Source organism: Solea solea, chromosome 7 (assembly GCF_958295425.1).
Source record: "Solea solea chromosome 7, fSolSol10.1, whole genome shotgun sequence".
Classification (NCBI taxonomy): Eukaryota; Metazoa; Chordata; class Actinopteri; order Pleuronectiformes; family Soleidae; genus Solea; species Solea solea.
In genome coordinates this window covers 18,992,821-19,010,729 of record NC_081140.1, presented here as the reverse complement: position 1 = coordinate 19,010,729, position 17,909 = coordinate 18,992,821, and the positions used below count along the sequence as shown (strand labels likewise).

The window sequence follows — 17,909 nt, the reverse complement described above, 5'->3', positions numbered from 1 at the left end:
TATTACAGTAAGAACTGGTCTGTGTCTGACACAGTGTCAGCTGTCGTTCACTCAGCTTTTACTCACCTGGAGAGCATGGAATTCTGTCAGGCTAATGTTCTTGGAATTAAGCTCTGCTTTTAACACCGCAGACTTCGGTCGGTAAACTGCTCCAGTTTGGACCAAAACCATCTCCCTACATCTGGGTCCTTCATTGCTTGACAAACAGGCCAAAGTCTGTTCAGATCCATGGCATCTTATCTTCCACCATCTAACTGAACAACACCAGCTCCCCACAAGGATGTCCTGTACATGCTACATGCTGTACATGCCTTAAGGAGACGGTCATAGACTATTTGCTGCTCTTCCACTGCTCCTCATTGGAGGAGCAGCTGGCTCTGTCAGAGATTTCTTCCTGTTAAAAGACAGTGTTTTCTCTCCACTGACTCCTAGTTCTTGCTCAAACTGTTGGAAACACTCTCCTGCACTGGTGTTCACTGAGTGTTTGGTGCTGCATTTCATGACTGACATTCTAGACGTAGAATGTCAGTAACTCCCGATTTTTTCCGGTAAATCTGCTCAGAAATGACCAGCAGCAGCCTCGCTTCCTTGGAGAACAACAAGTCTGAAGTGCAGCTTCTCCACAGAGGCTGTCAGACACATCAACTACTGCAACTGTGCACTTAGTTATGTGCAACTATGTGCTCTTTTTAAGATGAGGTTTTAGGTTATTTATTTATTCATAGAGTCTATTTTAGCAATTGTATTACTTTTGTTTAGAAACGTTATTTCTAATGCTGCTGGACCTGGGGAACAACTCTCATTCCTTCATGTTTTTAACGTGTTTGAATTACAATAAATTTGAATCCAATTGGTCTGGATTTTGTCATTTCTCTTGCTGCTGTTCTGTTATTTCTAGGTCAAAGCCGAGCAATTCAACTCGCCATCGAATTACCCAGATGTGTCAGACCGTACAAATATAGTACAATTTGAGTTGTTTACATGTCTTTGGTTTTATCTGGACACACATGTAAACATACTGACTCATAACCGTTGCTATAGTAACGTCTGGCATCCACACAATTCCAGAGCATTCACACCCATAAAAACAGGACTGTTGAGGAGCTGCTGCTGCTGCTTTGGTTTGAAAACACTGGACTTTCTCTGGAAAATTTCCATTTCTGTTCACCCAGTAGTAGAAAGTGGGACTTTTATTTATTAGGGACAAAACAAGTAACGTCTTCAAGTTTTCTAGAGAAGTTCTAGATACCTTAAATGTATTAGTCTTTGTCTCACAGTCTTCACATTGGTGCATCTCATCTGATGTGTGGTTACCTGAGTCAGCTCAAGCTCACTGGATACAGTCAGTGTTGTACTAAGTAGCAGAAAACAAATAAACACTGAAAATAAATGAAGTCTGTGCTGTTTGTTGACCAAACTACTGTATATCAACATGAACTTTCAGAGCACGGGCTGGGAGGGCGGGGCTAAGCTCTCTCCCTCACACACACATACACAGCGACACACACACGTACACAGCTGTTGCGCCCGTGAACTCACCTGAGTCCCGTCACCGTCTACAAGAACAGGTGAGTGCGACTGATCCATCAGCTGTTTTTTGGTGAATCATTAAGTTCTTTAATCTGCGCGTGAGAGTTAGAGTTATTTTGTATCAAAAGTTTGGAGCGCGGGCATCGAGGAGACGGTTGATACTACTGCTGCGCTGTGTGTGTGCGTGTTAAATTAATGGCCTTTTTAGGACCATTTCTGGCATAAACACGGACCTTCTCAGGACCACTAGTTCTCATGGAGACCAAAGCCTGGTCCTAAGAATCTCATTTCGAAGGAACTGGTGGATTTTAGGGCTACAATTTGAATTGTGGTTAGGCTAAGGGGTTAGGAGTTAGGATTACCCATACTCATCTTTTTAGGCTACCCAAATGAATAGAAATCAGTAAGAGTCCTTAAGTATAGATAGCTGCATGTATGGGGGGATTGGCTCTGATCTGGCAACACAGATCTGCTGTTATGACCTTTAAAATGAAACGGTGATATGTCAGTTTTAAACAAATGATAATAAAAAGCAAATATGATATGAGTGATTTCCATTTAGAACGGGTTAAACGACATTCTGCTTTTAAATAAACACTCTGTGAGTGTGTGTGTGAATACAATTAAGAAAAAGCGAGGACATATTGTTCCTCATAAATTTAAAGGTCCTCTGAGAGTAAATGGTTTGGTTAAGAATTGGGGAATTGTTTTAGAACATAGAGTATTCATAAAAACAGAATAATTGTTGCACGAAGATTTGGAAAAGTGTCAAATTAAGAAGGAAAGTCTGAAATTGAACTTGTGTGTGTGTTTCTGCTGCAGAGGGACAGTGAGAAAGGTGGGGGGGGCAGATGGAGGACGACGGCAGCCTGCTCATCGGCATGGACACCAAGCCGGGGAACAGCTACGGCAGTGTCACCACGGTAACTGCTGTCAGCTTATTCACTGCAACACTCTGACTGACTGTTGGACAACACAATCAGAAAAGATGTCAGATAAAAAGGATAGTGTGTGTTGACGATACTGACACACAGTTAGCAGTCGGTGTGCCGTGTGCACCCTTTGTGCTGAGAACCATCCTCACTCTCAGTCAAAACAGTAGCTCTAACAGCTTAAACAAATGACACAGCAGCGCTTTCCCAGTTCTTGTCTCTAATCAGAGGTTTTAATGGCCATTGAAGGAAACAGGAAGAGTGAACTTGCACAGAACTTTAGGCAACACAAGATGTTTGTTCCTGGTCGCTCCTCTCATCAGTGTGCCTGTCAGAAATCTCATCAACAGCAGAAAGAGTGAAAGTCATGAAAATCACGTCTGTTGAAATGATGAGTGATGTTGAAGGATAGAAAAGTGTTGGCTGTATTTTCTCGCTGTTGTCACAACATTTTAGTGTAAGGATAATTTAAAATTCGAATGACATTACATTCAACATTCTTATTGTTCTCTCAGTAACGGGGTGGGGGGGGGCACTGCCTGAGGGCGGGGCCGTTCCGTGCCTGCTGAGAGCCACTTTGCATTGCTGCCTGTGCGTACATGTCTGATTTCTTACTTAAACGAGCATTCTGCTCATCAGAATCAGAAACAGTTTTATTGCCAAGTTAGTGACAAACATACAAGGAATTTGCTTTGGCGCTCTGGTGCCTGAGACAACACAATGTAACACGGTATAAAGACAACACATACAAAGACAACACAATATAACAAAGACAACACAATTAAAAATACATCCGTACTCAAACCCGCATTCCGTTTGAGTGGCGGCAATTTCTCACCAGGAAATCACCCTCATTTGTGTTTCCTCTCATTCTTTGATTCCTTGAGTGTGGTTACCAGCGGACCTTTCTCTTTTGACCAAAACGAGAATTTGCCTGGACTAGAAAGTGTTATGCTACATGGTGGGTACACCCTGGACAGGTCGCCAGTCCATCACAGGACAATTTAGAGTGTCTAATTTGCCTAAGCCCCAAATAAGTTGGAGAACCCAGAAAAACCCACGCACACACGGGGAGAACATGCAAACTCCATGCCTGTAAATATATTACCTGTGCTAAATCCGTTATTATTTTTCAGAATGCACCTGCTCAACCTTTAGACAGGAACGTGTTCAGTGACGGGTCGACTCGAATTGGTGAGTAAAACCAGAGACAGAGGGGACAGAAAGTTGGGCGGAGAGGATCTGTCGTCAGACTTTTGTGTAAACGTCAATCAGGAGAACATATGACTGTATTAGTGATGAAATATGTGAGATGACATTGACGCTACTCATCAACATTTTTAACTCGCTAGTTAACTAACTTGACAGAGGTCAAAGGTCAGACTGGAGTAGAAATGTTGTCCAGATGGCCTGAAGGCTGTGCTTTTCTTTGATTAGATTTCGTGCTGGTGTGGGAGGAGCCTCACAGCTCACAGAAGGAAGGTGCAGGTGTTAACCCCGCCCACCAGAGGTGGAGAGATACATTTCTGAGCAGACTGCGTCGCTCTGGACTGCTGCAGGAAGAGGTACGCAAAACAAACAGCACCTAGAGACTGAGGGCGAGAAAATCAAGCAGTCTTATCACAATGTGATAAATTATATAAATCAACACGACAATGACGTTTCACTTTTCTAATGCAAGTGAAAGTTTGAGTCAGCAACTATTAATATTAATATTGTGACTCCAGATTATTTGTTTATTTGGGTGGAGACAGGCTCTTTTAGTACTAAAGGTTGTTGTTGTGTTGACTTCAGGGAACAAATACAAAAAAAACATGCTATCTCAGTTTTTGTGAGATTTTGGCAATCATTTTCCAGAGTTGTCAAGAGTTTGCATTATGCAGTCTGTTAATGTCACATAAAAGGTAAACACCAGCAAGATCCACAACAAAAGGTTGGTAAACAGCATTTAGGGGATTCTCTAATTAAACAAGGAAAACACACAAAAAAAGTACATCCACGCTAAATGCACTCATTTAACACACATCAGTAAACAAACTCCCAATATGCCTGGGGCAAATACAAAAGCTAACTGTAGTTATAGCAAAGTGTGAGGACCATTTTAAATAAGTAACACACATATTTTTGGTGTGAGAGATGTTGCTGAGGTGAAATTATACCCCATTTAATCCAGAAAACACTGTAAGATTATCAGTGAAGGCTAGAGTTGTTTTTTCCTTCCCCTGACTTGTTTTGTTTCCGGTCCATCCGTGATATCACATTTCAAGCACGGGTGAAATAAAACCAAACACAACAAGGCAGAGAAACCCCTGTTGTCGTTTTTTTAGTAGCTTCATTCAGGTTTGAAAATCCTTAATGAAGATGTTGTAGATGTTTGCGTCACCTGAAAACAATATACAGTAACTCAGGGATTAACTATTTGGTATCATATGTTTTGGCTTCACACCTGCACCCGTGCACTGCAGATGTTACCATAGTTACAGTAGATCAAAGTGTGAAACAAACAAGCTTTTGTGAATTGCTGTATGTCCTCACAATGTCGTCATATTTGACCAAGGGGAGGAGTAAAAAAAAAAAGAGACAGTGAGAGGGCCAAGTATGGAGCCCTGTGGGACTCCACAGTGCAGAAGCTGACCTGGTGGACAGAGACGATTTCCTTTGTTTGCCTTCTCCCCGCAGAAGAAAGTCTCTCATGCGAAGAAGAATATCTGCTTTGTCCTGCTCAGTGCTCCATGGAATGTCCTCTGTTACTACGCTGAGGACATCAGTCTGAGAGTCCCCCTGCAGGTAAAGCACATGGCTGTCTCAGCAAAGATTATTGTCCTGTGTCCTCAGCCATGTCCTGACCCGTTTCTATCGTTGCTTGCGCAGGTGGTCAACTCTCCAAACATTACTGGGTCTGAACAGCTCCTGTTGAAGCTGTCCCTCCCCAACCCCATGGCCCAGGATGTCCCCAACCCACCAGTTTGTTACTACACCTGTCAGTTTAGGAATAACAAGCTGGAAAGGTATTACTCCATCCTTTTTACCGTATAACTTTTTAGATTAAAGCAATGATTCAGTGTTATTTTAAGTTTAATTGTATGAGGTACGAAAGACTGTGCTTTCTGCATAATTTCACTATGTAAGATTTTTTTCAGTTTTTCTTGCTGGCAGCCATGTTTCCACTAAGAGACACACACAACACAACCAGCTCTGATTATGTGTCCGTAGCTATGGTTACATGGACACAAGTTAATAGAAATAAAAATATGTCATGGAAACATGCCAATCCAAAAACTCTAATCTGATGCAGCCCCTTAGGAAACGAGAGAGCTGGTACATGTATATGCCAATCGTCATTTGGATCAGTGGATGTGATTATGACTCACTGGTTTGGTGCCATCATGTGCCTGATCCTCGTAAACGTGACCTATTTCTATTTTCTTACTCCTGCTGTATTTCCATTCCAAAAGGAAGAGCTAGAGGAGGGAAATAAAACGCATAACAGACAGGGCGGGGAAGTGAAACTTCTTCTGCTGCTCCTACTTCTAGGGAATTATGTCAAAACACATCAACGATGCAATTGTAAATTCCCATCAAATCTTTTGGTAGTGAAGACATATTTCACATGTGAACATAGGTAGTGCCTCATACAACCACACTACAATATACATGCGCTCACTAATGAGCTCACTATGTTCAACATTTCAAAAGCTGAAAGGAGTTGAGAATAGAGAGGACAAACAAAGCTAAGGTCTGAATTTAACTGGAAAGTCTTAGTAATTTGTGCACAATCAATCAAAGTTGTATGACTCCGATTGTATGAGTGTCAGTTGCAGAATGAGAGCAGGGAGCAGTTGAAGTGTCTTAAACAATTAATCCAGTTTGTGTTTCACAGGTTTTTAGGCAGCAATGACAGAGAGACGTTTTTTAAAACAACTCAAAGACACCAGGTGGTGAGTTCACAAACACACAGCACGGTGAACACATCTCAGGACAAATGAGCTCAGGACACAACACAACCTGACCAGAACCAGTTAGAATAACACCATGTGACCTCCTGGTCACATGGTGTTATCCACAAATGTGAGGAATATGTGATCACATGAACATATTCCCATGTTCTATTTTCTTCATGAGCTTAAAATGTCCGGATATCACTCACTCTGTCTGTCCCCTGTCACACGCAGAGGTGGAAAGAATACTGAAATATTCTACTCAAATAAAAGTATCACTATTTTTGATAAAATTTACTTAAGTAAAAGTACTGATCTAAAAATGCAAAGTTACCGAGGTACTTTTTTTACAAGGTACTTTCTTGTGTTGTGCAAAAAAGGACAACAATTGTTTTTAATTAAAGGCAAACGTGCTGACAAAATAAAATATGTTAACACATAATGTATCAGTCAACGTGGGTCAAAGGTCACAAATGCTTTAACTTTCTCACTCACTCAGGGACCTTAATTAGGGCCAATTCACCTGTCCTCATCACTCACCTGGCTTCGTCATTCACCTGTCCTTATTTCTCACCTGTCCTTGTCATTCACCTGTCCTCATGACTCACCTCTCCTCATCATAATTCACCTGTCCTCATCATCATTCACTTGTCCTCATCATTCACCTGTCCTCATCATCATTCACCTGTCCTCTTCACTCACCTGTCCTCATCATTCACCTGTCCTCTTCACTCACCTGTCCTCATCATTCACTGCAAAGGTTTCTGGTGCATGAATGTATTATTATTTTTTAATTCAGGCTGGGTTTTTTTTACACAGTAACTGATGTGATTTAAAAATGTAGCAAAATACAGTACTTGTGTCTGACTGTGGGTTAAAAAAATGTCCTTAAGTAAACGTAAAAAAAATTTAAGAAGTAAAAGTTAAGTTTCTTGTACTTTAAGAAGTATAAGAAACTCTCTACTCAATAACAGTAACACAAGTAATTACTTTCCACCTCTGCCTGCAGCTACAACGCAAACACACAAACATTGTCTTGTTTTCACAAACTGATTTATAATAGATTTTAATTATTTTCTTTTTCATTTAGTTTTTTAAAAAGACGTTATTATTCTGATCCACACTCTCGACCTGAAAGTGACGTTAGTGCAAGCTGCCATTAAAAAAAAAAAAAGAAAGAAGAAATAAGTGTTAAAAACTCTCTTTAGTTTGTCTAAGTGTGATAACAACATCAGTCAACAGTGTGCTGCTAATGATAGATAATCCCTTAACTCTGACATAGCCTAATTAACTTAAGTAAAGTGAAGAATGTGTTGTAATAAACCTTGTCTTCATCTTCAGTTCTGACCTAGTTTCTTAACAACTGCTTAATTAACTTAAGTAAAGTGAAGAATGTGTTGTAATAAACCTTGTCTTCATCTTCAGTTCTGACCTAGTTTCTTAACAACTGCTTGTGCTAGTTACAAATATTCCCAGATCCTGGTCCTGGTCTTAACAGGGTGTAGGCTCCATCCTCACATTAGTTCTAAGATAAGCTTCTTTGGCGTGCAGGAAGCTTCAGTCAACACACGGACGCTGCCAACGCCTGCTCCTCAAACACACTCTAGTTAGAAAGTGCACACATCTACAAACACTACTTTGCGGCTTAAGCAGTTTTGTAAATGTTTCCGGAATACAACTGAACTACAAACTAGTGTGCAATGAAATTCAGATGTAATTGTTTTACATACAAGAGTCAGTGACAGCTTGGACCAGCAGTGTGGTGTGTGAAGGTGGTGTTTCCTGTGCACAGTGGAGGTTATTATACTAATAAAATAACAAAAACTAAAATTGAAAAAACATTTAAAAGTTTAAAAAATAAATAAATAAATAAATAATTAAAAAAAAAAAAAAAGCAAATTAACTGAAACTGAAGAACAGAATAGAATAGCAGCTTTATTGTCGCTATATTGTTGCAAGGACAGTGAAAAACAATTTAGCACCATCTCTCTCAGCAGCACATTCAAACATAATCCTTCTGGGTTCATATGAAGTGTATTTATTTTTTCTCTCCCATCAATTTTGACAGGTTTTATTTGAGGCAGCGTTTTCTTTCATTCATAATAAAATGTTCTCAATTTGTTTTTGTGTACAATGTTACAATAATATTTGTTATGTAGTTAATTGGGTTGAGTTGCTTCATCCAAGTCAGGGGTGTCAATCTCAAATGACCTGAGGGCCAACGAGGTCAAGAGGGGGCCGGTTTAGAGGAAAAAAGTGGGGGGGAAAAACCCCAATATGAGCTTAAAATTATAACACACTGTTGTGTCATGATATCAGTAAAGATATTCATGATCATATTCCACAGAACTTCAAACTTAAAGTGCTTGTTTTAAATGTTCACAATAGTAACATATATATGGTGCTAAATAAATCTACTAATAGCAAAAACAGAGAACTAAATCGAAAACTAAGTAAAAACTACTGTGCTAAACTGCTGTTCTTCATCCTTATTTTGCATATTCTTTTAAAGTGTTTTATGTTAGACTGTTCCAAAATGTAATCCCCGAGATTAAACACGCATCATTTATATATAATTTTAGTTTCCCTCTTAAATATATAGAAATGTCATGTTAGTAACTCACAAAGTCCCTCAGAGAAGCATACTGGGCCTGATTCTGTTGATATTGGACCAGGAATAACAATTACTACCAAGCAGGAGGCGCCTAGCAGAACATATATGCTCAATAAGGACAGTATGAATATGCATCATGCAGAGTTGTCCCTGCAGTGACAGTGTCTTTGTCCCCACAGTTGTATGAGATTCTGGCCAGGACTCCGTATGGTTCTGTGAAGAGGGGACAGGTGGGAATTGACCGAATGCTGAATGAGCAGGTCTTCACCGCCGCCTACCCGCTGCATGAGGTGAGTTTCTCACCAGAAAACAAACCCATGAAACACATGTAAATATGTAATGACCACATAACTGTAAAAATCTGTCTTTGCAGGGTGATTATATGCAGCCCACGCCCACAGTGTCCCCTCAGTCTTTGAGTACAAGACAGATACTGTACACGTACTGGGCCAAGTGGTCCTGCTGGAAAAGCTACCAACCATTGGACCACATTAGGGAGTACTTTGGAGAGAAGATAGCACTTTACTTTGCCTGGCTTGGTAATTATGACATTTTTTGGAGTGTCTGACTGTGGGTTTACATGGTAGCTGTGTGTATCTGACTACTGGTTTCAATAGTCACGTCTGTCTGACTGTGAGTTCAAAGGATAACTATGCCTGGCTGTAGGTTACCATGGCAGCTGTGTCTGACCACAGAGTTTTTATGATGTCTGACTGAATGTTTCCATGGTAACTGTGTCTGACTGGTAGGTTTCTACACTGCTTGGCTGTTGCCAGCGTCTCTCATTGGGACTGTGATCTTCCTGAATGGTTTGTGGCTCATGGCAACTGACGTTCCGGTGTAAGTAATTAGCTGTTTCATATCTAATGATATATAAAACATTGTATTATAATGTATATTTAAATGCAGTATATTTCAATAATTATGACCAACCACCTTATGGCTTAATACCTGTAATTCTCAATACATTTTAATAGCAAGAACACAGGTTCCGGGATGCTTCCTTGAGGGACTCCACGTGCTACTGTTTTAGCTACATGATTTAAAACTTTATTTTCCTGTGTGTGCGTGTGTGCGTGTGTGCGTGTGTGTGTGTGCGTGTGTGCGTGTGTAGGAAGGAGGTGTGTGACACTAGAAACAACTTCCTCATGTGTCCAGCATGTAACATCTGCACTTACTGGAACTACTCCAGCATCTGTGTTACCTACAAGGTAACATGTCCCCCCAGTCGACTACTCTGTCCTGCGTGTGTGCGTGCGTGCGTGTGTGTATTTTCTGGCATGCAATGTCATCAGAAGAATAGCTGTGCAAACCTGTATGTGTGTGTGTCTCAGTTGGGCATCCTGTTTGATAATGGAGGGACAGTCTTCTTCAGCGTCTTCATGTCTCTTTGGGCCGTCACCTTCCTCGAGTATTGGAAGAGAACCTGTTCAACTCTGTCTCACCGCTGGAACTGCTCCGACTTCGAGGAGAGTGAGGTGACTGCCTCGACGCGTGAACCTGTCACACAATCTCTGACTTACTGTGAATTGCTTCATCGTCAGTGAGATGCATTCACGGGCAAACGGCAGGAAACCCACCCTCTCTCTCTCTCCCTTCCATCATCCACAGGAGCGACCTCGCCCTGAGTTCACAGCCATGGCGCCAATGACCATGAGGAACCCTGTGACTGGAGCGGAGGAACCATATTTCCCTGAAAACAAACGGTTCAAAAGGATTTTGAGTGGCTGTATTGTCATCATAGTCTTGGTGAGTCACCCGGTGTCTTACCTTTTTAAGTAAGTGTAGTAAGTGTAGTTGTGTTACATAGTGACAGATAGTCAGCACTGTACCTGCAACGAGATTCATGGAGCACAACACTTCCCCGTGCAGTTGGTTGTGCTCTCATGTTTTGGTTGCCAACGAATAAGACAATAACCATGGATGGTTATGTGTGAGGGCCACTGGTACCCGCACTTGTACAACGCATCACTCCGAGAATACAAGGACATACAATTGGGAGTGACCTCTTGGGGTAGAATTGTTCCTACTGAAGACACCTTTATCCATTCACTCTCTCACCCCAAAGTCAATAGAGAAAATCATTTTCTTTTTGTCTCTGAGGAAAAAAGAAGGATTTCAAACATCAAAGTCACAAAAAACATGTTTGGACTTATGTTTTGCGTCATACATCCATTGTCCACGTATCCATAGAGGTCCATTATGACCTGTGCGATCAAGAACACCCGTGTGCTATGATGGTAAATTGCTACTCTTTTTGCATCTTTGTTATGGGTGAGTGTGTTGTTTACGAACGTTTGATTCCTGTTGGAAAGCGCAGTCTAATTCAAATATAAAGCGGTGAATGAAATAGTTTTGTTTCTTATTGATCATTTGTTTGTCATTGCATTTTTAAAAGTATTCAATAGTTTTTCATTAAAAAAGTGTGAGTTCTGATGGTGAGGTGCTGGCACAGAGGCCTGTACTGAAGTACAGATGTGTAAGGTGGGACACGGTGGTCGTGTTTAGTGAGACATTCTCTCTGCGTGCAGATCTTTCTTGTGCTAATGTGCCTCATCGCCATCATCCTGTATCGTACCATCGTCAGCATCCTCATCCAGAAGTCTAACCTCGGCTTCATCAGCTCGTCTGTGAGTACAACACAAAAATGAAATAACGCACACAGGATGACACAATAACAGCAAAACGTGAGACGGCACAATCATGACAAATCAGAACACGATACAGTTCAGTTCAGTAAGCCTCAAGCCAAGGCTACAGGCTTTTTATCCACATGATTTGTTGATGTGTGTTTGTGTGTGTTTGTGTCCAGGCTAAAAGGATAGCCAGTATTACTGGGTCAGTGCTAAACCTGTTGGTCATCCTCATTTTGTCCAGGCTCTACATCACACTGGCCCAAATCCTCACTCGCTGGGGTAAGTCACACCTTTAGTAATTTATTTGTTAAAGTAGTTAATAATGGATTTAGTGTGTGTTGCAGTGATGTTTCAGTCTCTGTCTTTCTCTGTGTGTGACTCACAGAGATGCATCGCACCCAGAATAAGTATGAGGACATGTTCATCCTCAAAGTTTTCGTCTTCCAGTTTGTCAACTTCTACTCATCTCCTATTTACATCGCCTTCTTCAAAGGAAGGTGAGAACTCCGCCAGACATTATGAGAGCAAAGGCCTTTTGTGGAGACACTCAGTTTTCAAAATTGTATTATTTTTATTTGTAAACGTGGTATAGGAATGAATAGCAAGAGGAGAGCAGCCACAGGGCCTCCTGCAGGCTGACAGTTGTTAAAAGACAGATTTTAGACAATCATTCAGTCATGTAAACGCCTTAGTCTGACTAAAATCAAGCTAGTCTTAGTCAGACTAACATAACTGAATAATAATATTCATAGTCTGATTGCTTCTGCATGCATACACTTAGTCAGACTGGAGTCAGACTTGGCGCTCTGTGCATGCACCACAATTTCCTCCCCGACCCGTGACCTGCAGACGACGTATAGACTATAGTACCGTTGCCTGAAATCATACAGCAACCACAAGAGCCATGCTCCTTTTAAGTTTACCGTAAGTTTCTCTTTCTTATGCTTACTTATAATGTCTCTTCAGGTTTGTTGGTTTCCCTGGACACTACAACACACTGTTTGGAATTCGCAATGAAGATGTAAGTTATCACAAAGTTTATTAGGATTGACACGCAGGGCGTAGATACAGGGAAACGGGGGTTTATCTGTGGTTGTTTGGACGTTTCAGTGTGGAGCAGGTGGATGTCTTATTGAACTGGCTCAGGAGCTACTCGTCATCATGGTGGGAAAACAGCTGATCAACAACATCCAGGAGTTCCTTGTCCCGTAAATATTGTTGCACAAACACACATATTTAAACTCACAGCCCAGAAGAGTAAACTAGATGTTTGGATTTTTTTGGCTACAGTCTACAACGACGAAAACGCCGCCCCCTGATGGTTGGCTGCAGTATAGGTTTTACACTCCATCTCCTGGTGGATGGCCACTGGATAGTTGATAGATCTTGCCCCCTTGTGGTTGGAGTATAGGCTTCAACCTCCAGTTATTTCTCACTGACTCACTCACTCACTCACTCACTCATCTCCTACCACTTAATCCTCCTTGTGAGGGTCCCGGGGGCGACGGTGCCAATCCAGAATACCAGAATAATGTTGGGCAGTGGTAATGTCAGTCAGTAATGAACACACGGTCATACACAGTCATGTGACATGTACTGTATGACAGATGATGTTATGTCACTCTGACTGTCCCCATTCTTTGACAGGAAGTTTAAGTCTTGGATGCAGAAGAGGAAGATGAATCCACAGCAGCAGAAGGAGAAGAATACGGAGGAGGGAAAAGACGAGGGTCAGAAGAAGGAAGACCTTTCTCCCTGGGAGGTAGACTACCAGCTGCTGACGTGTGAGGGTCTCTTCAGCGAGTACCTGGAAATGGGTGAGGGTTTGCGGATGGGCCGGTGTGGAAAGAATCCTAAAATATTCTACTCAAGTAAAAGTACCACTATTTACTTAAGTACTTAAGTCGAAGTACTGGTCTAAAAATGTACTCAAGTTAAAGTAAAAAAGTAGCTTGTTTAAAATGTACTCAGAGTAAAAGTTACTAACAAGGATGGGGTTCTTTCTTGTGTTATAAATCTCACATGAATTGTTTTTAATGAAAGGCAAATCTTTACAAATTAAAGTGCTAATTTATCAGTCAAAATGGGTCAAAGGTCACAAATGCTTTCACTTTCTCACTCACTCAAGGACCTTAAATAAGTGCCAATTCATGGTGTGTGATCTTTTAAAAATGTATTCATTGAATTACATTTTTAAATGTAATTCATTACTTTCCACCTCTGGTCGCAGAGCATTTGAGCGCAGTGCAATAAAGAGGATTTCTGTTTCTCTCTCACGCCTGCTTCACTCTGATCAATTTTCAACCCACTCCACGTAACTCACTCACTGCTCACCCCAAAAAACAAAGTGTGCAACTTCCAGCGCTGTAATCACCAGTTGATCACCAGCTGAACATTGGAGGTGTTAATGTGATACAATTAATACAATTTTATTCACATCATACTTTATACAGTCGTGGTTGTCTCTTCCACTTGGACCTGTAAGAGCAAATGTTCTCGCTCATCCTCCTCTTCCTCACACATGCTTCAGAAGCATGGTATAACCCTAACCCATATTACAGAGAGAGATAAGGTGACGCTAATATATGCCGCTCCATACTCCGGCTAAAACCCTTCTATTCCTCCTCAGTTATTCAGTTTGGCTTCATCACCATCTTTGTGGCGGCGTGCCCTCTCGCTCCGCTCTTCTCTCTCATTAATAACTGGGTGGAGATTCGACTGGACGCTCAGAAGTTTGTGACTGAATACCGTCGCCCTGTGGTGGAGCGAGCGCAGGACATTGGTATTTGGCTCCTAATCCTGCAGTTCATCACACAGGTGGCCGTCCTAACCAATGTAAGACTCTTAATACAGAATGATGATCCTCATGAGGAGCAGTGATTTATCATCAGCCAATAGGATCTGACCTTTTCTGATCTTTTAGGCTTTCCTTATTGCGTTCACCTCGTCCTTCCTGCCTCGCCTATACTATCGCTACACCAGAGACAGCACCCTGAAAGGGTACATCAACTTCACGCTGGCCATATCTCCACAGAACTTCACCCATCACGACGAGAATACACCCTGCAGGTAGGCAACATTTCTGCAACAATACCAACATATATATTTACATACCGATAATATTGATACTGCTGGTATTGCTGATGCAGTGAAAGGTCGTCTTTATCCTGTCCAGTGGGAGAACTCTGTGAGTCATGAGACTTGAGCTGCTATGAGACCAGCTCCAAAGTTCGTACATTTTTGTGAAACTGTTAGTTGGGAGGATCTGTTTGTGTGAGAATGCAAATGTCCATAAAACTTCTCCTCCCAGATCCCTTGTCAAATCTCCAGATAATAATGATAATGTGAGAACCCAGGAGGAAGAACTCCAGTGAGCGGGTGACCTCCCTCCTGCAGCTTGGTGCTTGGTCCTCACCTTGATTTTCTGGAGATTCTCCCGCTGTTGTGATTGACTTACCCATTGACTTAACTTACGTTAGACTGAACATATGCAGGTAATTAGGTTAAATGTCCGTCTTCTTTGTCGTTTTTCGACTTCTCCCTTTAGGGGTTGCCACAGCGGATCATCTGCCTCCATCTTGTCCTATCCCTTGTGTCCTTTTCGGTCACACCAACTGTCCACATGTCCTCCTTGACAACATCTATTAACCTTCTCTGTGGTCTTAACATATCCATCCATCCATCTATTTATCTCCTACCACTGTATCCTCCACATGAGGGTTGTGGGGGAAGGTCTTAACATATAATTAAGTTAAATAATAATATACAATCTTGTTGTTCTCTGCAGGTATGTGGGTTTCTGGGATGATAATGGTGACTACATCCAAGAGTACTATCACCTCCTCGCCATACGACTTTGTTTTGTCATCATCTTCGAGGTCAGTGTTACACATGTTTACTGAAGCATTTCATGCAGTGTGAAAGGTTCACCCTGTTCAACTGCTTCACCTGCGGTTAGAAACCGAATGACTGTTTGATGACAAGTCATTTGGCAAGTTTATGCTGGGACTTGATCAAGGCTTTCATTGTGTTTCTTCCCAAGCATGTAGTCTTCCTCGTTGGCCGCCTGATCGACATGATGGTCCCCGACATTCCCGAGGAGGTGGAGCTAAGGATTAAGCGGGAGCACTACATGGCCAAAGCAGCTTTAGCTGAGAACCGGGTACAGTGACAGTCATAATAATTGCCATACTTTTATGTAATTGTGATTTGCCATGATGTCAGTTCTACTCAGTTGTGTTTGTATTCTAGTTTGTCACAATTGTGTTCTGTGCTTCCAGTCCATGAGGAAAAACCTTATTCCTGAGCAGGATGACCTGACTACCAGCCTGCGAAGGCGTGCCTCAAAGCAAAGCAAATTCCCACCACCAGACCTGAATAGGATCCCCAAAGGCAACTGACTGATTTGGAAAGGTGAAGCACAACAAAACTCTGTCCTGAATGATTAACAACATGACTTTTGCAAAGATATTTAGATGCTATTATATGTTGCAGACTCTGACAGCTGTGCTAGAGTTGCATGATCTCTGATAGTCATGTACAAGACCCCTGCTGGAAATCTACAAGAACTGTGCTTCAAGAACTCTGCAAGACCCTTCAGATGTTCAGGGAAGGCTTTGTTAGTTATGTAAGGTTAGTTAGACCTAAAATGTCAAACACTCATAAGATCTCTACAGATGGATTTCTATAATATGTCTAGTGGACAGCCACAAGTTTACTTGCATTGTACAGAATCGCCAAAGTTTTTAAAACCGCACTGCAAGAGGTCAAGGTGTTAAGCCCATCAAGATGTCTTACAGAAGCATCAAACCTGGATGTATGCAGGCATGACCAGAATTGTGTGAGACTACTGCCAAATGTACACGACAAACAGTCTCCGTACAAATCTGCAGGAATTCTAACAGAACCTCGCAAAATCTGCAGAGGTAAAATTGAACCTTTAAAAACGTCCAAGTGTCGTGTAAAAATGTTTTGTACACACTGTCACAGTCAACATTCAAGCTAAATCGTCTTTCATTCGATAGTAGTGACTCAATATCAACCTTCCCACATCTATGGAACATTGTACTGTTTTGGCTTATTTTATCTTTTCTGTACATACATAAACATTTAATTTATACTAAAATTAGGATTTATGTTTTGTTGTTGTGACCATGCTAGCCCACATTCCATTTCACTATTGTCTTCCTGGAGCATGTGCAGTCAGTGCATATGATCTGCACGGTCTTAAACATTTTGCCACGTTGTTGTTAAGAATAATCCAGTGTAACAACTGCAAAAGAATCTTCAACAAGATTTACACCACCTATTTCTCTATTCAGAATTAGTATTTTGTGAATATGAGCGGTAACTGCTGATAATAGTTACAATGTATTTTTGTTGCTATAATTTATTTCATAATACTATTTTATTTTCAGTAATCTAAAATAAAATGATTTTGTAAGTTTAATACAATTTATAATACAATATGTAGATAATAACAGGTATGATGTTACTGAAAATTGCTGTATGTGCTCTTTGATCGATAACTGTTGTTGAAAATAATGGAAAATAAAACTACATACTCGTGTAAATATTTAGATTTCTTCAAAGCCATATTTGACTATGCACATCTACTGCATATAGTAGAGAGTTTATTTCTTTAACAGACCTCTTTATAGACTTTTATGGGAATTACATACACATTCCCACATCAAAGATAATATGAGGCAATAGACAACCTTTGTATCCTCTGCACTTTCTGTTTGGTTACTGCCATAAAGACACAGTCAAAGCTGGCAGGGACTCAGATGCTTTACCTTAGAGCTGGTGTTGTCTAATGAATGGAATTATAATATAATAATATAAATGTTGCATTGTAATGTGTTTAAGACATGCACAGCATGCAATTTCTGCTGTTAAAAGTTTCTCTTTCATTCAAAACCGTAACAAAAGACCTTGCTTGACATCAGGGAGTAATGTGGGAGCACTTTGATCCACTGTGCTTTACAAATAAAGTTGCTTTAGATTGGATCATAATATTTGGTTTGTATTACATCCTTTTTGAAACTTGCATATGCCACACAAGGATCGTTGGATTATAAGGCAAACAAAATGTAAAATATAGCAGCAACTCTGCAAAGAGGATGAATTAATGAATAAAATTGTCCATTGCCTTCAAAGTAAAAATTGATATCTATAGATTTAAAGAGAGCTGGGAACATAATGGCTAATGTAAGCAAACCACTAAACAATAGATTCAACTTTTCTTGTTATTTCT

General features: G+C 40.9%; 1 protein-coding gene across 1 annotated transcript; it reads left to right on the top strand.

Annotated features, from left to right (window-relative positions):
- The first annotated feature begins 1,483 nt into the window (after positions 1 to 1,483).
- ano7 (anoctamin 7) lies at positions 1,484 to 16,705 on the top strand. Its single transcript, XM_058633194.1, has 25 exons — positions 1,484 to 1,568; positions 2,353 to 2,453; positions 3,599 to 3,656; positions 3,900 to 4,027; positions 5,142 to 5,249; positions 5,334 to 5,470; positions 6,343 to 6,400; positions 9,194 to 9,304; positions 9,388 to 9,553; positions 9,764 to 9,854; positions 10,129 to 10,225; positions 10,349 to 10,492; positions 10,626 to 10,763; positions 11,546 to 11,644; positions 11,827 to 11,929; positions 12,036 to 12,147; positions 12,617 to 12,671; positions 12,761 to 12,858; positions 13,298 to 13,467; positions 14,280 to 14,485; positions 14,574 to 14,719; positions 15,438 to 15,528; positions 15,693 to 15,812; positions 15,931 to 16,063; positions 16,145 to 16,705. Exons 2-24 carry the CDS (start codon positions 2,382 to 2,384, stop codon positions 16,048 to 16,050), a joined length of 2,628 nt encoding a protein of 875 aa, XP_058489177.1. The 5' UTR covers positions 1,484 to 1,568; positions 2,353 to 2,381; the 3' UTR covers positions 16,051 to 16,063; positions 16,145 to 16,705.
- The last annotated feature ends 1,204 nt before the right edge of the window (positions 16,706 to 17,909 follow it).

Bases quoted from the DNA above. Each gene is read 5' to 3' on its own strand.
- ano7 (XM_058633194.1), top strand. From the start codon at position 2,382: ATGGAGGACGACGGCAGCCTGCTCATCGGCATGGACACCAAGCCGGGG. The intron at 3,657-3,899 runs GTGAGTAAAACC...TTCTTTGATTAG, and splicing joins TGACGGGTCGACTCGAATTG to ATTTCGTGCTGGTGTGGGAG. The intron at 12,148-12,616 runs GTGAGAACTCCG...ATGTCTCTTCAG, and splicing joins ATCGCCTTCTTCAAAGGAAG to GTTTGTTGGTTTCCCTGGAC.